The sequence below is a fragment of the Halyomorpha halys genome, unplaced genomic scaffold (assembly GCF_000696795.3).
Source record: "Halyomorpha halys isolate HHAL.00 unplaced genomic scaffold, Hhal_1.1 Scaffold216.1, whole genome shotgun sequence".
NCBI classification, from domain to species: domain Eukaryota; kingdom Metazoa; phylum Arthropoda; class Insecta; order Hemiptera; family Pentatomidae; genus Halyomorpha; species Halyomorpha halys.
The window spans coordinates 768552-791870 of NW_027114440.1; the positions used below are offsets into that span (position 1 = coordinate 768552).

A 23319-nucleotide genomic window follows, 5' to 3' on the forward strand; every position below is an offset into this window, starting at 1 on the left:
CTTTTCAGACGCCTAGGAGGATTATTAGGTAGTGAAGGAGAAGCCAGGTTAGAAACAAGTGGATTTGGGTGGTTGAGAAGTTTATTATGGAAGGAACTGTATCTGGTTCTGGCCAAATCGGCAACATAGGGGTCATTGAGGTCCTGATGGATGATTTGATTTGTGACAAAGTAAGGAGCATTAAGGATTTTACGAAGGATTTTGAACTGTAAGGATTGGATTCGAGAGGAATTAGATGGTTTAGTGGAGCCCATAGCTCAATTCCGTATGTCCAGATAGGCCTTATAATTGTCATGTAGATCAGTCTTTTGTAATGTTTGGACCGTTTGTCTAGTAAATGTTGTAATAGTCGGAATCGACGAGCAGTTTACTGTCTTTTCAGTCTTGTATGAGGATTCCATGTCAGTCGTTTGTCTAGATTTAGTCCTAAGTAACGGGTCTGCTCAACAGGAATAAGTGGGGTATTATTAAAAGATACTGTGGGGCAAGTCGAAGGTTTACGATGAAGGTTAAATGTGATTTGGTGGGATTTATTGGAATTTATTTTAATCCTCCAGTTTTGGCATCCTTCTTCAAGGGTGGTGATGTGGGATTGGAGGGATTGGGATACAATGGAAGGATCATTATTCACTGACAATAGGCATGTGTCATCGGCATACGTGGTGATAATTGTGTTAGGACGGGTTGGGATGTCAGCTGTAAACACTGTATAAAGGATAGGACCAAGGATTTTAAACTTAAACGAACCTCAAACGTTTCATAATAACCGATTCGATCTAAGAGTAGGATTTGGAGTTTAAAAATATGTTCACAGTTTAAACTATTTTATAAAACAGGTAGATTACATCAAAGGATCATTTAATTTCATTAATATATAGTACTCCATTTCGGAAAATCAATAAAATAACAATTTCATGATTTTTTACAATTCTTCACCTTTTTTTTTAATGAAAATCCTTATAGTTCGACAATAGTTGAATCCTATTTTGATGTCAACTGTTTGACTAAGGAATTTAAGGAATTCTCGTAGAAGTATTCACGTTAGAAGTATACGCAGAAGTTCCCTGCCAGAATCACATTAATTTATGTTTTGCCGCCAGTTGGCCGAACTAGAACTCAATAGCCGGGTTAATTAAACCTATCGACGTCTCGATAGTTGGAGCATATCGATTAGAATGCCTGTCTTCTCTTCCCATCTCAAAGACATTCAGGGCCCCTTCGTCGGTAGTGAGGGTTCCTTAAAACGAGAGCGCTAACAATAACTGGTGATTTAGCGACTTATGCTAGAATTTTTTTTAATAATTTGTTTATTGTTATTTACCACTGTATACAAATATATACAACAAGTAAATTTGCTGTAGGCGACATAGTGACATGATACAAATATGTGGAGAATCTACCTACTGATAGAACTACAATTCTAGAATTTGATATTTTTTTTTAAACGTACTATATGTATATGGTAGATTGGGGTGAATGCTGAAATGGGGTAAATTTGGAAGTCGATTGAAAAATGTATATTGCCTATTAGAAATAGGAACAGTGGTTTTTATCTCCATTGCTCTGTGAAACGAATTTTTCTATTTTAAAACTAGTTCCGTCTATTATCAAGGAAACAAAACACTAATCAATTTGATTGTTTTTTCTGTGGGATTTCTTTTCATTTGACATAATGCAATATTGTTGTTCTCGATTTTCTTTCCTAATAAGTTGTTTGTTTTTATTTTTAAATGTTGAGCTAAAAAAAAAAAACTTCCATTTATTATTTTATCACTATCTTATATTTGTTCTATTATGTTTCGGATTTCTCCCATATTCTACCTCATTTTATTAAGTGCATCTATTTCTTATTTGAAATATGGTCATATATTAAAATAAATTAAAATTTACAAAATAACATTATTTAAACAATCTTAAAATAATTTTATTTTCCTTAAACAATCTGTGAATATTAGAATTGATTGTATAAACATCAATAATAAGTTACATTGTAAATTTTAATTTATGTGACTTTATGACAATAATTAAAAAAAAAAGAAATAGATGCACTTAATAAAATGAGGTATATGGGGTATATAACCTAGTACGAAAAATATAGATTTGTGAATATTCTAAATGGAAGTTCTTTTCACCTCAACACCTTAACAAATAAATGCAGTATTAATAACTTTCACAGAAATAGAAGGAAAAACTTCTACTTTCCTCCCATTTAGTGTTATAAAATTGAAAGTTTGTTGTAATTAAAAAGAAATTGTACCAGGAAGACTTAAAATCGATCGTAATGTACTGAAAGCATACTATACCATTTTGATTGCATATATATATATAATCGCATTGTGAATAGAGATAACGTGTTGTTCTGGACATTGGTAGTACTAAGTAATAACTTAAATTTAAAACAATTTCCACGGGCAGTGCTCTATACTTGAACATCGTCTTTCGTATGTTTTTACTAAGTTGTTACTGATTTGATATTCTGTCCTTAGTCATGCAATAAACATTATTCAACAGACGCGCTTCACTTCAAATTAAATTTAATGTAATGCAAAATATTTGATTTACAATTAAAAAAAAAACACGTTTTGCCAGAAATTTAAAACATATAAATAGATCTGTTTAAACTATATCTATAATACAATATATATAAAAAACCAATAATTCATTACTCTAAATTAAAAAATTAGTATGGATAAAAATTAAAAAAATATATATATAATCTATTAATTCCTATGAAACACGTGTACATATGTGTTCAAATACAAATATAAAAATATGCCTATATACACATACACATGTACACATTTATGTACGTGCCAGATATAACATAAATAGAATATTAAAAATAATTGTTTTCTAATCTTCATTTATTTTTTTTATTTAATTAATGTAATTTACATCTGTACAAAATAATAAATACAATAAGTAAATATGTGGAATGTTTCACTTACACTTGAAAATCTTGGGAAGGAACCACCCATTGTTGGTACTTCAAGCATTAATTTAAATTAGAAGGTCCCGTGGCCATCTTCTTTTTAGATACCTTGGAGGATTATCAGGGATTGTTAAGGATGAGAGTTTAAGAACTAATGGATTAGGATGGGTTAGGAGTTTGGAATGAAAAGACGCATATCTGTTTTGGGCCGAATCTGCAACGAATGGGATTTTAAGGTCTTTGTGGATGTGTTTATTTGTAACGTAATAAGGAGCATCAAGGATTTAACGTAGGATTTTGGATTATCCTTACAATCCCGGAGGAATTTGATTGGATGCGGGAGGAATTTGATGGTTTGGTAGTACCCCAGAGCTCAATTCCATATGTCCAAATTGGTCTGCTCCGGGCGCAATCGTCAGGTTTATCCTTCAATCCAATGAAGGAACCCTGGCATCCACTTTACGAAGGCTGGGTCTCCCCAAGAATGTTCTCAAACACAGGGATGTACAATGGTTTAATAATTTATTTATTCTGTAAAAGCTTCAACCCAGTTCCGATAGATTGGATGTGGCCACACCATTGCAATGAAAACAATACAAGTAATTTCACCTCTGGGTATCACTGAAGAATGTACAATGTCCATGACTAAAAATATTCTTCTTCTTCAATTTCTATAAAAAAATCCTATATTTCTACAAATTTTCCACTCCTAGCCATATCAATTCTCGGAAATAATTTTTATTTTTTCAATTTCATCGTAATCATGAGTCACAAAGGATATCGATTTATCTCAATGATGTTCCATGTTTATAATTGTTTTTTTTTGTTTAGAAAAAAACAATTTTTAACTAATGTTAATTTATAACTTATTCCCAAAAATAATTTAAAAAATTATATTATTGCACTTTACTTACGAAAGTAGTTGGTTTCATAAATAAAAGTGTTTCAGGTTACATGTCACAAACAATGGTATGATATATGGTTCGTGTGTATAATTGACACTTTCTTAAGTATTCATGGGATACGCGGTGATGAATTTAAAGTTTCATGTCTCCTTTAGAAGCAAGACACTTTCTGTTCTGGTAAAGATATATTGTATCATATATCACCCGTACAAAGTAAATAACTTATTTCAGTTATTCTATCTTTTTTTGTCATAAGAAGATATTAATTTCGTAGTTTCGAGTTTCGAGGTTAATTCTTCAAAACATTTGTTTTTCTTTCTTTTTTTTTAGTATAAGATTTATTAAGACCAAAGAATAATTTGTCCCAACAATACTTAGTTTAAGTATCAGCCAAGTAAATTCAATAAAAATCTACAGCTAAAATTTACATTACATTTACATTAATTTTTTTATCACATGAGCCAATTTTTGACCACATTATAAGCAAATGAAATGAGAAATAAAAATGAGAATGAGAAAAAATGAAATTGAAAAGAGAACTAGGATTAGAACTATACATTTATGGATTGGATAGTTTAGGTAAATTTTATTAATGTGCAGAAATTAGTATTTTTTTTTTTAAGGAAAATTAATTATCATTTTACTTTTAACTTACTATCTCGCTAAAAGTGTTCTACTCCTGCACACTCATGTCATTGTCATAATAAATTTACTCATTTACTGAAGATCTGTCGTATGATATATGTGCCAGCGGTCTATGGTTTAGAACACTCGGCTATCATGAGGGGCTGTACTATTTACAAAATAATTAATTCATGCATTTTTTTTCTGAATAATAAGCTTTTATTTCTAAATCAATACATTTAGTAAATTAATTTTTTTTATTTTTATTTTTTTTATTTTCAAACCTCTTTAATTTTGTATTCTGTAACCATATATAAAAATAAAGAGGTTTGGAAAAAAAACGAATTTACTAAATGTATTGATTTAGAAATAAAAGCTTATTATTCAGAAAAAAAAATCCATGAATTAATTATTTTGAAAATGAAATCGGAGAGTAAGAGAAAAAAATGTGTAATAACTAAAAAAAATATTCATGTGAAATTTTAGTTCCACTTAAACCGTCGTTTGGACTCACCAAGTTTTCTATTTTATAGGTGATTTCGTGTTTTAGGGGATATAAAAAAAAACATTCCCTTAAAATTATGATTTCAAACTAGATTTTTTCTATCAAAATTTTTAAATATTGGTTTAAATTAGAGGGAACCTTGCTAATAATACATGACATTAACATTCTTTTTAGGTGGCCACAATAGACCAGAAGACCTTTGGCCATGTCAAATGGTCTTCTTACGGATATTACATAGATATGCTTATAGATTATAGATACACACGGGTAATCCATCCTTCATACGAATCATGGTTCTCATTCTTCTGCGGCAGGCTACCCTCACTCCGGGATAGTCCTTTCTGTTTCTGTTTGGCAGTGTCCGATTATGCTTATACGTAGAAATCAGGAAAATAAAATGAACAATCTTATGAAGTATTTAGCCTTTATTTTAAGGATGAATAATGAAGTCCACGTGCCGAGTGTGAAAAAACTATTTATTTATTTCTAAACTAAATTTTAAGCTATAAGTAGTATGGTTTAAAAAAATAACTTATGAATAATAACAGTAAATATTACTGTACTAGGTACCTATAAAAAAAGTTACAGTAGTTTTCTTTACCTTCTGAAATAAATCTTCATACCTTTTTAGGAAAATAATTTAGTTTATTTTTTGATATTAAACTTCAATGATATAAATTTTTATTTGCTATGAGTCATCACAATTCAAACTAGTGGATTCAATTTTATTCAAATAAATAATGAGCATGAATGTTCTCATTTGGCCAATTATCCATTTTATTCATTAATAATGATGTAGAAAGCTATAATGCTTAATTAATTTTGTATGTTTTTTTTTGTTTCAGAGCACGGCGGAGAGGAGATGAAGAGAAGGGAGTGAGGGACGGGGCCATGGGGTCCCCGCAGCCCCGGCCCGTCCGCCAGCAGCCCTCCTGTACATAGGCCCCCTACCGTACTATATAATAATATATAACGCTATAATAATAATAATACATAATAATATAATATTGTAATATATATAGAATATACTTTAAGAACATTTTATGTTCCTTCGTTTGGCCTCAGCGGTCGTTTTTAGTTGTTTCTTTAAGTCCTTCAGTGCAGAGGGCCTCGGTCAAAACGGGTACACAATTAGTCAGAATAAAGTCGTAGAAACGGAACCGACTTTTTTCTAAAACAAAAAAAAAATAATAAAAATTATATATGTATATGTTATAAATATTTTAAAAAGAATAATATAGTTGTTAATAAACGTGTATAAATAATATTTTCCTGGTACATTATGTACTAGTAAGAGCCAAGAAATTCTAAATTTGTTGACAATTGCCTTTGTTTGTTACAATAAGTTGTGCGTGACGTGTGAAGTGGAGTTATTTTTTTATACTGGAGACTATTCAGACTGAGGAGGGCTGAGGGGTTAGAGTTAGGAGAAGTGAATGGTGGTATGGAGCTGTCTCCACTCTACTCGCTGGACGACTCAGCGGCCAACAGGACTCTCTTGTTCTCCCTCGACGACGATTATGTCATCTTCGTACCCTCCGAGCAGGGCAACTATACCGAACTCAGCAGTAACTACTCTACCAACTCATCCTTCGATCTCAACGACACCTACATCATCTTCCGAGGAGACACCCTCTACCCGAGCGGCTACTCCCTCTGGCACATCATCCTCGCTTCCATCATCGTTACCCTCTTGATGATCGTCGTCGTCGTGGGTAACATGCTTGTTATCATCGCCATCGTCACGGAAAAGGCCCTCAAGAACATCCAGAACTGGTTCATCGCTTCCTTGGCAGTGGCCGATTTTTTCTTAGGCCTCGTTATAATGCCCTTCTCGCTGGCTAACGAACTGATGGGGTATTGGATATTCGGTTCTATCTGGTGCGACATCCACTCGGCCATGGATGTGCTCCTGTGTACGGCGTCCATTATGAATCTCTGCCTCATCTCCTTGGACCGATATTGGTCTATAACACAGGCCGTTGAGTACCTCAAGAAGCGGACCCCCGGGCGTGCGGTTGTTATGATAACCCTTGTCTGGATCCTATCTGGAGTCATCTGCATTCCACCGCTGTTAGGATGGAAGGTGGACCGGCCAGAGGAGGAGTTCCCCAAATGTGTGGTTAGTATCAATAATTAATTTTACTATATTTCATTATGATATCGACGGTGATATTTAAAAAGGGTGAGTTCAAAAAATTCAGAATGGCATACTTTTAAGGATACTAATTAGTTTAACTAAGTGAACTCATCAGAAAAGTACCAAGTTCTCTAAAATATAAGCAACTGTAGATTTTTCAATCAAAAAATCTTTCCTGACTAAATAATGTCCAAAATATACTCATCTGAAAATCATTGTATTCGCCCTTTTTAAATAGCATCGACAATATCGCCTCAACTCATGTGTGTTTTCAATTACCGATTAAGGAAATAACAGTTATTTAAAACATTTAGAAGATACAATTATAATAATCAATTTCATAAGTAGAAAGTACTTTCACTAATTACCTAGGAAGTAGTTTTCTCTTTCGTTGTTTTAACAATAGAAAATGATTACTTTTTTTTTTACATTAGCTTGTTTCTAATTTGTAATATATGTATATAATAGATTAAATTAACAACCAGCCATGTCTCTCAAAATTAGTTATTTTTTTAAATAATATTTATCTGTTATTTTCAGGCTGTAATAAGTTTTTAATTCATCTACCTAATTCAGCACAAGTGTGTCACCCTTTTATTATTTTTTTTTCGAGCTATTAATTATTGGTAAAAATTGAAGATATTTAATTACATATAAACGAAGTAATTTAAACAATTAAAATAAATTAAAAATGATATTAATAGGTACACTGAATTTAGTCTGAAATTAATATTAGAATATCTTTCCATGTTGTTTTAAATTTTGGTCAAATGATTCTCCAGAAATGAATATGTAGCTTACTTTCAATAATTTAATTAACTTATCTTCATCGTTCTACTAATTTTGATTAAATTAAATAATTGATTATTCTTTTGGGAAATTAATATTGTAAAAGGTACAAGATAAATATGAAAATATGAAATTTATCAATTATATTATTTTACGTTTATGATATTATTTGTAATTTATTAGTTAACATAATGATTATATTTAATCGAATAATCTATGCTTTTAGTTACAACAAATGTAGCTGATGGCAGAAATTTTCAATATATTTTGATGGTAGTTAGAAATAATCACTATATTTTTCTTCACGAAAATATCTAATTGTTGATAAAAACCTTGCCTAGAAATGTCGAAACTATTTGAAGCCGAATCGACATTGTTTTATTCATGAAATTAAGACCTGTGTTTGTTGTTAATTATTTGGTTGGTATTAATCAATTAAAAATTAATTAGTATTATTTTCTGTGTTTTGACATTTTTAAGAATTATATTTAATGTGATTTATTTATTTTTTATCTAAATTACCAGATAGATATCATTTGCTACAGAAACATTAGCTGGGTGTTATGCGGATTACTAAGCTTATGATGGATTAATTAGATGCCAGATTAGCTACAATAATTAAATCAAACTTAAGCATATCAAATGTGGTATAGTGAGACTAAGCCTGATATGTGTCATGATTTCAATTTCAGTGCGCGCGCACATGTACACATTTAAAGGGATAAATATCACACGCACATATATATATCATGCGTATATAAGAAGAGATCTCTTTTGTTAATGCGAACCGCTCTTATTATAATAATTTTCTATAGAAGTAAAAAAAAAATTAAATATAATCTGAGAAGTATTCACAATTTCTTCTAAAACAAAATAATCAGAACTGCTTTAATATAGACTTTAATTTCAAAAAGCTAATTTCAGTGTAAAATTAAAAATAAATAATTGAAAACAGTTTTCTATACCATAAAGAGACAAAGATTTCTTTTCTGACTAACGTAAAAAAAAAGAAGAGAAAAATAGAAAGTGGTCGTCCAAATTACTTCTGCAAAAACTGAGATAAATTGAACAATCTTCTTAAAACAGATTGTGAAGTGGTAGTTATCTATGGATGACATAGGAACGTAATAGGTTAGCTTAATCTATGTAATCAATAAACATTTATTTTGATTCAATTTTAAATATTTATTGTTTAAAACAATTTATTTTATTGTTTAAACAAGTTTCATAGGACAATGGTATCTCCATTTTTTTAAATATGATAAAATTTTCAGATTTAATATTTATAAATATTATACGTAATACCTTATAGAGGAATATTTTTATTTTAATATTTTCTTAATAATATAGACTCAATATTTAATTCAGTATTTATTAGGAAAAATATTGCTAAAGAGCTTGAAATTTTTAAATAAAATAAATTACATAAATAAATCATAGTAATGGTGAGGAGATGAAAAAAATTAAATTAGTATGATAATAATAAAATGATAAAGTAAAATAGTATGATCCGGACAATGCCCTGAATCTCGAATAACTCAACTTTTGCCGATTATTATCTCGACTGAAAAAAGAAAAAACTTTTGATACATACCAGGGATAGCACATCTCACTTTAGCTGTCCAATATAATAAATGACGTTGCATCGCCTAAATCGAGTACAAAATTACCCCAAAGGATTTTTTTATTAATATAATAATATTTATAAATATTCTACTTGCGACAGCGAAAAAATATTCGTTTTGTGAAATAAATTCCGAATGACCTCTCTGACCATGATAACCTGTAGATAAATAGTAGGAACAAATTGTTAAAATTTATTTCTACTATTTTATAATAACGATCATTTTGGGTTTATTTAAAAAATGAATTATTACTCCTCCACTAATATTTAACTGTTTATGAGTAATGTACACAATTTAGACAGATTTTGAGTATTTATGTTTTCGATTTACATTCTGAAGTCAATACTACAGGCCGCTTAAAACTGTGCTGTTCCCCATTATCCAGAATTCCGTCAACAACCAGCTCGGCGAACAATCGCTTTTGTCTCCTGTGCGAAACATCGCACCATCAGGAAGCAGTAAGCCGGCGTTAAAGAGCAATTCATCGCCATTGCGAGCTGGATCCATACATCCGCCATTCAACCACTTTTGAAGAAATAAACAGTTGATGGTCATTCGAACTGAATGGAATTGCAAATTGACACCGAGCTGCATCCGCCTTTATGGCGCTTTTATGGAAAACAGAAAATGGGTGCGAATTCACAAGTATACCCTTCAAACAGATACTATCGCACTAACAGCTATACACGAACATACTTCTCCGGACTGCTGGTGTTAATGTTTTGAAAGCCATTTGTTTAGTGCTGAATATTTTCAGTGGAACTACTAAAGGGAAATTTTATTCCCTACTGGCATTTTTATCATAGTATTTTGTTTTAACAATTTAAAAAACAATGCATGCCCATAATTTCAGGTGGATTTTTAACAACTATTGAATTTATTACAAATATAAATTTTTTTTTTGTGTTAAATTTCGATTCTCGGCATTGTGTGAAAATACAAAGGTTTACTTGTTACCTAAAACGTTTGTTTTTGTAGAGACCCTAACGATATTTCAGATTTTAAACGAAATCTTAGTACTTTAATAGTTACTAAATAAATTCAAAACTATGCTCTTGGCACAAAATTCATGCCTATTTGGGATACAAATAAGCTCCTTAAAAAAAAAGGCCAATTTCAAAATAAAAAAAAAATTAATTTCATATTTTAATATCATAGAAATGAAAACTATCACAGTCATATAGAACGAAATTAAAACAAATAAATATTATTCATACCCATGAGAAAATGATTAGGTTAACACTCTCTTAATAAGGACAATTAAACAGTGGATTTTAAGAGAAATTAGAAAAAAAAAATATTATTATATTTTTATTGAAATCAACTGAAAATATTATAAATCTATGAAATGCATAGAGCATAGAAATTATTGTTTTGAAAAATATAAGTACTGTCTGTGTGGTGATAATGAAAATTTGGTCATATTGTATATAAGGTAAAGAAATATTTCATATTTTGTAAACCAGCTATGTTTATTAACACATATTCAAGTACAGAAATGCATTAGAACAGAAACCACCTGAAAACCAAAATAATGCCGTCAAAACCAAAATAGACACAAACGAATAAACCACCGCCTTGCACAACCTTTGGTCAAGGAACAGCACATCCTTAAAAATTACACTACCGCTGCCCCTTCGTGTGCAGTAGTGGAAAAAGTTTTTATCATTCTAAAAGTTTTCTTCTTATCAATTAACAGGCTTTGGAATCAAAAGCCGCAAATATGAAAAATAATTCACTATATTGGGATCTTTTTACTGTTTGTCAACAAGTTTAGTTGATTTTCTCAATATCGAATTGGATTGCTATTATTAGTTGGTTAATATTCCAACTAAATTTTCCACATATCCCTTTCCAGTATAACTCTGTTATCAGGCTGCAACTTTCTATTGACATAACTGGAAGACAATCGGAGAGCCCTGAACTGGGGTGGCCCTAGGGCTATCGGTCTGCTGGCCAAACAGCTTTGAGTTTTGATTGGCGGGGCCGTCGGAAACTTCACAATTCCCTCCAGTATGATCCAATATAACAGAAATTATATTACAGCTATTATTCTAATATTATATTTGCTTATCAAAAATATAATGCTCAAAGGCAAAGATCATTTATGAGTTTAAATGCATTAACAAAAAATAAATTATTAATATTGCCAAATTTTCGCCGGCAAAAATTCAGGGAATTAGGATATATTTGAATAACATACATTATACAGTAAAAGTACTTACCATCCAGACGGGATATAGCAATAAAAAATAGCGAAACATTTGGTGTCCTGCTCCAAACACCACGTCTACTAAACTAAAACCGTTGGAAGAGGAGTTCTCAACATTACAATATTATAATTATTCAAAATAACGAAAAAAGTTAAAGATTCCATAAAATATCTTAAAATTCAGAGATAAATTAACAAAATAAAACAATACTATAAATAAATTTCCATAAATCGTTCGAATTTAAAATTAGAATTACAAAAATGTTTCGTTGATTTGACGAATAACAAGCCAGTAAACGATAAATTCCAATTTAAAATCACATAATTTATTTATATTTATTTTAAATACTCATTGTTTCGGAAAAAAAATGATTAAGATCTTTGGAATCTGTTTTAAAATTTACACTACTTTTGATGTTTTCTGAAATATTTTAGAAAAATAAGGCTCTTTCTTTATGTAAAATAAGTAAAATAATTCTGCTACTGAATTCTTCATTCCTGGTCCATCTGAATTGGAATTGACTATCACATTTATTATTTTTTTTTTTTTAAATCTACAATAATGCTCTGATGATGCCTGAATATTGACAATATTAATAAATTATTTTTTTGAGCTTAAAATGGTCTTTTTGTATATATTATTTTTAGTTACTAATTCAAAGTCTACGAAATTTATTTATTTATTTACGCAAATTATAAACAAATAGTTTATTATTTATTATCAACTTTTGCGTCCATATGTACTACTTTTCTTACCGTTGCGCGTATAAACTCTTGTATAATTCTTTTTAAGCAACAATTTTATTGTCTTTCAAATAAGCATCTAGGATATAAATAATTTCCGATATATTTAAACCTGAACTGCTTTCAATAGAAATTTTCCATGATGAAGATTGGCCATTAAGAACCATTGAATAAATATATTCTTACGCAATAGTACAAATTGAAAAAAAAAAAAATTAAAATCTGTAACACTACAATTCACGAAGGGTCAGGGGTTCAGTACTTTGTAAAGAGATACTGTTACTAGTCCAACGGTTGTGCAAGGAAGTGATTTGGTCAGAATCACGTTCGACCGTCAGATTTTTAACCAATTTATGAGGATGAGTGGACCCCAGGAGGGCTCCAGAACCCACAGGATTGACTCATGGCTACAGTTTAACAGAAAACAATTTTCAGCCCAGCCGAATTCGTACCTGGGTACTTGGAGTTAGTAGTTTCGTGCCTTACCACGGGGCAACCATGTTCCCTAATAGTACATAATCAGTACCTGAAAATTATTATAAGTTAATGAAACTGATTGCCTACTTATGAGTCACACTCTTTGAACATTAGTTAAATTTAAAATTAATATTTGATCACAAACTACCGCCAGTTTTTTCCCCAATTAAGGGTTTTACTTTACTAACCCACTTTATTGAGCCTGGGTGAACCACAGAGGGTTTCCGAAACCACAAGGCTGACTCATAACTGCTGTAACATAATAAATTATTATCTGTCACAGCCAGATTTGAATCCAGGTCCTTTGAGTTAGTAGCACAGTGCTTTTCCCAAGAAGACCAATAGTTTCCTATATCGATACTTTCGGTCAATAGTTGGCATCAAACTATTGATTATATCGATAGTTTTAATTACTTGGGTAAGAATTGGGTAAAGATGAAACACCGATAGAAAAAAAATGATGTCAACATAGGTATATTTAATATTAATCGGGATTTCAACGTAAGTAACCAAGTAGAAAGGTTATTATGTACAATACATGTTGCATCCCATAAAGGCCACCGGCAGCGCTCGGGGAAACCTTTCATTTAAGGGGATAATAAAGCATTATAACAAAATGCTAATATTTTGAGCTCACATTGTTCCAAACACTCTCGAGATAATACTGAGTATCTTGAACCTAAATAATCGGTAGAGACAATATGGTTACAGAGAGCTACGGCTTCGGTCGTTCTGGATTAACTCATTTATTTAAAACACTTTTTAGCTTTTTGCTAAGGTGGTGCTAAATAATCAGACCCCAATTCATTATTGTTAACTATTCTTGACCAGAAGGCCTCGACAATGCGTGTTCACTTAGGTGTGGTAGTTATTAGGAGGTATGCAGATAGGATTAGGATAGTGCAGATAGATACATTTATATGTAGTAGAATTTCTTATAAAGTTTATATATGTTACAATTAAGGCCTTTACAATGTATAGTACATATATTAATATACGGCGTTTGTTTGTCGCCAGTAGTAGTTGCCGTATTAGTTGGTAGGTTGCGACATGCCTGGGCATAGCGGTTTAAGCGTCTGTAGTAGTACAGTCTAGACCAGCGTTATCGCCATAAGTTCAAATTAATTCATAACATTGACGGGATAGAATAATGTAGGCTTTTAATTTCGTCGTTACTTCCCTAAAGTTTCATTTAATAATGTTACTCTTACCCCTGTCGAACAGACCCCCTACATTGGACTACATCTGAACAAACGACTAACCTGGAATCCTCACACAAGACTGAAAAGACAAGAATCTGCACGTCGATTTTGACTTTTAAAGCACTTACTAGACAAACGGTCTAAACTTCCAACTCATTACAAAAGACTGATTTATACGACAATATTATGTAGTCTGAGGTTTTTCAACTATTTGTTAAGACAGCCTTAATTTTCAATTGCTTGCTATTTAGTGTCTTCTTCATTTTTAAGAATAATCTACTGACTGCCCTACAGTTTCATGTAATGGATTTAGTTCTACAGACGTGAGCCACATACTCCAGGGGCTCAACATATTCTAGGCCATTGTCGTATAAGAAACGACCCTTAGCGCGTTTGGGATTTGGAAATATCCCTTCTTTGGAAACCCCGTTGTATTCTGTTTCAATGGAAATTCATTCTTATATTTGATTATTTGACTTTCATTTATTGATTAACTATTGTAAATTTAACTAAAACAATTATTGTCCTACTTAAACAAGGAACTTTAAGAAGTATAATATTCTATAATAAAACAGTTAAGTATTGATAAATGATCTCAATATCTTATTTTATGTAGTTACGTGTTTCGTCTGAGTTTTTCCAACTATTTGTTAAGACAGCCTTAATTTTCAATTACGTGCTATTTATTGTCTTCTTCATTTTTATGAATAACCCACAGACTGCCCTACAGCTTAATAATGTTACTCTTACCCCTGTCGAACAGATCCGTTACCTTGGACTGCATTTGGACAAACGATTAACCTGGAATCCTCACACAAGACTAAAAAGACAGGAAACTCCACGTCGATTCCGACTATTACAGCACTTAATAGACAAACTGTCTAAACTTCCAACTCATTACAAAAGACTGATCTACACGACAATAATAAGGCCCGTCTGAACATAGGAGTTGAGCTTGTGGCACCACTAAACCTTCGAATTCCTCTCGTATCCAATTCATACAATACAAAATCCTTCATAAAATCCTCAATGCTACTTTCTTTGTCACAAATAAAATTATACATAAAGACTTTAATGTTCCAAACGTAACCAAACTTGTCCGAACCTAATATCACTCCTTCCATTATAAACTGCCTAATCACTCAATCCCTCCGAGGTGCCTAAAAAGAAGATGGCCACGAGACCTGCTAATGTAAAATGTCATTAGAGTACTACCAATGGTAGTTTCTCTTCACGCCTGTAACAACCCATTTTAACTAAGATCAAATTTACTGAATATATTGTATAATATACAGTTGTAAATTTCAATAAAGATATTTAAAAAAATATTTCGACGTTTCAGCTGTTTGCACAAAAAGATGTTACAGACCAACAAATAAGCAGATAAATTCATCAAAATTGGACCATTATTAGCTAAGATACGATTCATTAAACTTTTAACAGTATGTTATCAGAGTATCTGTGAAGGTACTCATAGAAGTCTGTTCACTGTTTTATAGGTTTTTTACAATTCAACTATTCAATCTCCGGAACATTCTAGGCGGTCATTTGTCTAATTCTACATAATCATATTATCAATAAAGATCTTAATTGGACCAATATTAGTGAATAGACAGCAATTTAGATTCGAAACGTTTTAAAAAGACGTGTAAATGGATCCACTAAATATCTTATAATTTGATTCTTTTAATTTTATAATAAATATACTTAATTAACACCGTTTTTAAAACAAGCGACAGCCTTTTTATGCTCACGGACAAGCGTTGAAATATTGTGTTAGTGCCTCTTTCAGGCAGAAGAAGGATTACCAGACGGGGAGAATACTGGATGTCTTTGGGACATTTATCGCTACCGACATGCAATACATTAGTTTGTTTTCTTGCAAGACTCACTTACGGCTTCGGACACACAAGTACATTTGTCGGTTAGAGTACAACATCCATCTTCTTCTTGGACACAACATCTCTTCCGATCCTCAGGCAAGGGATTGACGCCTGTCCCCTTGGCTCTTAGATGTCACCTAGGTGATAGCTAAGGTAAAGAATAGCTTTGTGAGAAGACCTAGTTTTGTTTCTTTTTACTCATGTATCCTGTCACCATTTATTCTCTTGCGCCAAGCTGAAATATTACATTAATTTGAAATAAATTTACATCCAATTTATAATATGTATTATAATTATCGGTATAAAATCGTTCATTTTATTCATGAATATTTCTGACTATTGATATGTTCTAGTAGGTTCTGAACTAATTTCCTATCATTTTTACAGTGGAAAAAAAAGAATTAATTAAAAATTAGTTTCCTTTGAATATCGTTCTATATTTTTTACTTACCAAAAAAATTTCGACATTGAAAAAAAAACGCTAATTAAGACGAGATAATTGTTTTCTCAGTGTTTCTTTGGGGTGAATTTGTAATTTAAAATATACAATAATTATGTTTAAAATTCGATATACTGTATAAATGTTGTTTTCCTATAACCAAACAATAATAATTTACATGCATAAAATAAATACATAAAAGGATAAAATATAATTTTTTTATCATAGCCAAAAGCAATATTATGTGATTATTTAAATGATCATACAGTCATAATTAAATTTTTTAAAAACTTCGGAATAATTAATAAGAAATTTAATAATTTATAAGTAAATATCAATTTCAACATTGAATTGTTAATAGTATTTAAGTTGGTTAGAAATAATCAGATGTAAATTGAAGTTTATTAAATATTTTTTTATAACACGAAATACAAAAAAAAAAATGTTTTTTTGTATATATAAAAATAAATTTATAATTAAAAATGGTTGATAAACTGATAGCGTATAATTTAAACAAATATTAAACTTGGAATATGTAGTGCAAAAAGAAATTAAATTTTATATGAAATGAGAAATTTATTTTTCGATGTCAATTAGAGGGCTAGTACATCCAGAAATAATCTATTTCTGTTGTATAAGGATGGATCTTTTAAAGTATTTAGGTAACTTTTTTTTTTTCATTTTTTAAAGAACTTATTTTTTTATTTATATAAAACAGGAGAAAAACTAACACTAATAGTTATAATTAAATTAGGAAATTTCTGGTTAAAAAGTAGTTCAATTTTTAGCTGTAAACATAAGTTCTCAAGACACCATCTGTGATCTCTTGCTTATCTTATTAATTTAGCTCTGGCTGGTTCAAGCAGAATCGGTCTCTGAGTAGATTTATAAAGTTCTGTATCGTCAGTTTATCGTATTAGCCAAGACCTTTTAAAATTGAAGTAATAAGTTCAGGCTTTTGTTGAATATTGAACAATTTAATTTTGTTATGTATTGTTCTGAAATACGATTTCTTTGTGAAAATATCATTAGATTGTTATCACTTATCATTTATGAGATTTAAAGATACTGCAGACTGAAATAACTAACGCATCCTATACTTATATATAAAGACTAATCTATATAGACTGCATTTAAACTAGGACTGTAAACTCACTCATCTGCAAACCACCAGTTGGATGCCTAGGGCCTGAACAATCTCGTTACTCTCAGTGCTCCAGTTAATTCCACATACTGGGCCGTTCCATGGATTGATGACCGTGGCGCTATTTACCCCCCGGACGATTAAGCCCTCCCTTATCCCGGACTATTCTAGTAATCCGCCTTAACTGCGCTACGATCCTCCTCTTTAAGGCACCATTTCCCCGCTCCAGCGAGGCGAAACAATTAGAACTGGTTGATATTGTCTCTAAGGTAAGCGCAAGGCTCCTGGAGTCAGCTTACTGGAAGGCTGGCTATGGAATCACTGCAAGCCTTTGTACCAATGTTCTCTTGATCTCAATAACAGACCGGTTCCTGTTATCCGAGGAGCCTCCCGTTTACACAAAGGACTGTCTTCCGATTCCGGTCGAGTACAATAAAGGATATTTCTATCTCAGGACACCCCGCTCCTTTGATACTTATCGGCTTTCTATTATAGAAAAATTGAAGCACGTAGTTCAAATAGCTTTTCGGAAAAGCGAAAACATAATTGGATTAGGGTTAAGAGTATTTGTTTAAAGAATGATTTTTTTTAAAAATCTGGTATCCGTATCACACAATTTTCGCTTACCCAATTTGAGTTGAAATCAATACTTGGTCCTTTAAAAAGAATTTATTTTTTATGAACTTTTACTTCTCATTAATATTTTTCCATATAAAAATTATTCATTGAAATGTCAATTTATACTTTTGGAAAACTATTATAACAAAAGTTAGCGCGGAAGTATCTCATTTAGAATTACCAAAGATTAATTATTTAAATCATGAAATGTATCTGTTTATTAATTTTCTTCAAGTTTTTTTCACAATAGTTTTTCCTTTTATTTTTCCTCCGCCACCAACTACTCCAGACTCCAATCTAGTCCAGTCAAGGAAGAGGTCGTTTAGAACGTGGAGGGGAAGAAAATTTGTCATTTTTAAAGCAATGAGCAATCCCTACCCTTACCTCTTTCATAACATGGTTAGAGAAGTATGGTATGAATGGGGAGATTTATCCACTATAAATTTTTCATTGAACTCGAAAAAAATATCAAATATCAATTCACTAAAAATAGAATAAAACATCGAACATGAAAATATTTTATAGATGAATATAATCATTCACTTTTATTTTTTTTTTCGTATTAGTGATAATTTTCGTAAGATTCATTATCTTATATCAAGAATTTTCGAAAAATAGATTTTCGGCTCACTTTTTTGTCAAACTTAACTTTTTTATTATTATTATACCGTACCCTTTTATTTTAAAAAAAATCAGTGATTAGGAAGTTTCAAACTATTATATATTTTCTTACAAGTTTTTTACTTTTTTGAACTTAAACTTTATGATTAAAAGGTTATGGTAATTTGATCCTTTAAATATATCATTTACATATAAAAATAGCTATACATAAATACATATGTAATTAACACCTATATAAACTATTACACACTTAACAATTTTAAATACACCTATGTTGGCATTATTTTTTTTTTCAGTATATCATCCTTACCCATTTCTTGAAAAAAATAAAAAAACTATCAATAGTACCAACAATTTGATGCCATAATGATGTGAACTATCGATATTGATAACCACTGATATTTTTTGGTAACAACAGTTCTACTCACTACAAGGACCTGGGTTCGAAGCCTGATAAATGCTTCTTTATTCAATAAATTATTATTTACTTTAGCCATGAGTCAGAAGTTTGAGTTCGGTTGTCCGCCCAGCCTCATAAAATGGGTACTCTTAATTTGTCAAGCGTGATTCTGACCAAATCATCCCCTTGCAAAACCGTTGGTCTAGTAAAGTACTTCCTTAAAAATTACTGCTGCATACTCGACCGTTCATTGTTTGTAGCAGGTCAGATTTATTTTTTATACATGTGCAAATACAAACAATATCAAATTTTCATAACATTTGACCACTTGAAAATAAATGGGTAAAAATGTATAATTTTAATGAAAATAAAATTGTTACTAGTCCTTTCAGTCAATTTTTTTTTCGTTAACTAAACACTTAGCAGTTACAAATGCAGAAATAATTATCAAATTTTACTATTGCCACACCTAACAATAGCTCTTTGAATTAACTGCCTTCTATTTTTTACAATTTTGTCCAAAAACAGTTTTCATAAATTAGTATTGGAAAAAATTGTTATGTTTTTGTTGTTATTTTTTTTTTTTTAAATGATTACACTATAATACAGGTTTTACATCGCAAGGCATTACATTAACAAAAAAAAACATATTAAAGTTAATAAATCAAATAATTTTATTAATAAAAAATGTAAGCAAGGATGTAAATTGAAACTAGCATTTTCTTTTAAATTATTCTGAATTATGTTGCTATTTAATTTGTAAATGTCAACTATTGCATTGTTTTAAAATTCCTCCATTCTGCAATTCTACGGTGTTTCTATCTATATCAGGTCTTAATTTCAAGCTTAAAGATAAAGAATATTTGAAGAAAATGGTACCTAATGTGAAAATAAAACAATTTCCAAGAGAGGAAATATTCTGAAATAAGTATTTTTTTAAATGAAATTAACAGTTATTGGGTATTTATGATACAAAAAACATTATAGTTTCTGGTCTCTAAATATATTATGAAAATAAAAAAAAAATATTAGTAATCAAGTAACAAATTCTAGGGTATGCAGTCCAATACGCAGCGAATAATACTCTTCCCTTCTAATATTTTATATTTTATTTTCAGGTACTAATTTCACATTCACCTTTAAGTGACTAGTGTTCAAAAAAGGTATGGAAAAATAATGGATTGTAAAAGAAAAACTGCATTCTAAAATAAAAACTTATTTTTCATAAGACCAAAAAACAGTCATAGTGTATTTATGATACAAGAACGAGATAGTTTCTGGACTCATAGAAATATATTATGAAACAAAAAAAAACTATCAAGTAAAAAATTCCTGGGTAAGCAGGGAATAAATTCTTTCTTTAAAGTATTTTTTATTTTATTTTATGGTACTAATTTGGTACTAATATTCACCTTTAAATGACTAGTATTAAAAAACAAATGGGAAAATCATACATTGTTCTAAGAAAGAGTCCAGAAATGAATTCAGAATACTGATTAGCAAAAAATCTCTATTAGCAAATCCAATAACAGAGTTATGGTAATGAACGAATATGTTTCTTAGACAGGCTAAGTAATCAAAATAGCAAAAGATTGAGAGGGTACTAGGTACCAAGGTCGATAGCCCGCATGTTCAATTACAATTAATTGTCCAATAGTCTATGGATTAATTTTAATATTATCATTAACTTATATTTTCCAGTCGTATTAATGTATTAGGTGAGCCGACAAAATGAACGCAGACAGGGCTGCTTATACACGTTCATAGCCACTAATTATCCGGAACTCATATTAAAATCGAAACACAGAAAAGGTCTGGTAATGACGGTTAACTCACTAAAAATGTTCAAACTATTAAATTATAAGGGCAGATAGGGCTGCTTAGACGCTACCATGGCCACTAATTAGCCGGAACTGCAATGAAAAAACTAAGATGGTCGGTCCGTTGCTAGGTAACGCCTTAGCAAAAATTATCAGCCCCTATCAACTGTCTCTATTACTCATTAGAACACACATATATAATTTTATTTTTTATTTTCAAATAACTAAATCCAATTAAATTAATATAAATAAAAATAAACGTTATTAAATTAAACACTAAGACTAACTAAATATTATTTACAAGGTAATTATATATTATGGCGTTAACATAAGGTGAAAATAAAACACAATTTCCAAGAGAGGAAATATTCTGCAATAAGCATTATCATTAACTTATATTTTCCATACCTTGTAAATTATGTCGGTACTATAAACAGCTAGGTAATAATGTATATAATTATTTATTATTTTATGTAATATCTGATGAGTGATTTTATCTCAGTATTCGATTCTGTCGGTAAATTCATCTCCAGAAGAGAAAGATGCTTTGTCCCGATTACAAAGACAGGAGGGTACTCTGCTAGGATCAGAGGATTTATCCAGGAGCAAATCTTAAATTCATTTCCTTTATAAATTAAAAGCGATCCCTGGCCTAAAAGATTGTATTCAGGTTTATTCGAGACAGGTCCTATATTTCTTAGATATCAACTGATCACCCTCCCTTGAATTTATTACGCCCTTTTACATTTTTTTCAGTCGGTAGGTTTTCTATTCTCTGACCGGATCTTATTATCTGTGAAATGTTTAGCTATGAGATTATTTAGGATGGAATAGGATTTTGGAAATATATTACATTTTTTCTTATTCTATTTAAGATATAATAAATTTGTAATAATATTGTGCAAATTAAAGAGAAATGGAATGATATTTCAGGAAATATTATCGCATGAAAATAGTTTAAAATTTAGTAGTTCGTTTGTATGAAAATGATACTTAAGTAAACTTTTTTTCCTGTTAATTATTCTTTATATGCACCAGCTAACTGAAATAACAACCTGTGAATTGGCTGTACAGTTGCTTATGTAAATTCGATGGGAGGCATGAGAGGGAGTAGTACCCAGCGCCACCTCATCCAGGCGTGATATAAAATTTAATTGATAGACTAGATAGACTTCTCTTCAGTTTGCCGTTAATGTTTGTTGCGGTTGCCAATTACAAGAGTGTAAGGCGTAATTTGTCATGGAATTTTTGTAGTTGGCCCTTATGCGTCCATTAACATTTGGGATGTGAAGGTCAGTGAGTAAAATTAAAACACAAAAAAGAACGATTCGTATAATACAAAATTAACCCTTTCACATTCAAAATAAAATAGGTATTTTACAGTCAAGTTGATTTAATATTAAATTAGTAAGAAAATTTTGACTAAATATCACTGTCCCTGTATCATTCTTAATAAATTAAGAATGATCTTTTTAATACGCCTGCGAAGTTTGAAGTTTAAAAGATAACAAACTTCTCAGTGATTGACTTTTACAAATTACCTTAAATTCGATATGTTCTTGTTTTATTTTTTTAAAAAAGGCCTCTTTCGTTTTTTGTTGTTATTACTTAAATATAAATATAGAATATAAATGTATAGTTATTTTCAAGATGATGGCTAATTGATTAAAGAAAACCCCTAAATTATGTAGGTAGGGAAACCCCTTATTGATACTTCACAACCTAAGCTGCCTAGGTCCTCCCTAAATTTGAACCACAATACTTTCGGAAGTAGTCCATAGCTGTTGCACTGGTTTGGGTATTTAATTTAAATTTAAGAGTTTTTGTATAAAATCTCAAAACCAAGTAATAATATTTCGTTAATTAGTTTTGTGCGATTACAATAAAATAAAAGCTGCAAAAGAAGAATGTTTCAATCTTTTTAAATAGAGCATCTTATGATTAAAACATTGCTATGTGCCATAAATTATAATGTTATTATCAATAATTTCTATTAATGTCGTGCGTAACTCGGTTTGTTCCTCTAAAACGGTCGCGTTGTACGTAAGTTGTTTAAACATATTTAATTTGGTTGAGTAAAAAAATAATTACGGTAGGATGAAGTTCTAGAATAGCAAATTTTTTCTCTAAATAAATCAATTTCATGTTTAAAATTGTAGGTTTAAGAATTGTATAATAAATCTTCAAGAACTAAATCGTAAAAACTACAAACACCAACATAACTCGATTTTTCTGGTCA

General features: G+C 30.5%; 1 protein-coding gene across 1 annotated transcript in view; it reads left to right on the plus strand.

The window, feature by feature from the left end:
- Octalpha2R (alpha2-adrenergic-like octopamine receptor) overlaps positions 1 to 23319 on the plus strand; it is a 617568-nt gene that overhangs the window by 180652 nt on the left and 413597 nt on the right. The window contains exon 2 of the mRNA XM_067051627.1: positions 5812 to 7088. Within this exon, the coding sequence (XP_066907728.1) occupies positions 6411 to 7088 (678 nt within the window). The 5' untranslated portion in view covers positions 5812 to 6410. The remainder of the gene's footprint in view (positions 1 to 5811; positions 7089 to 23319) is intronic.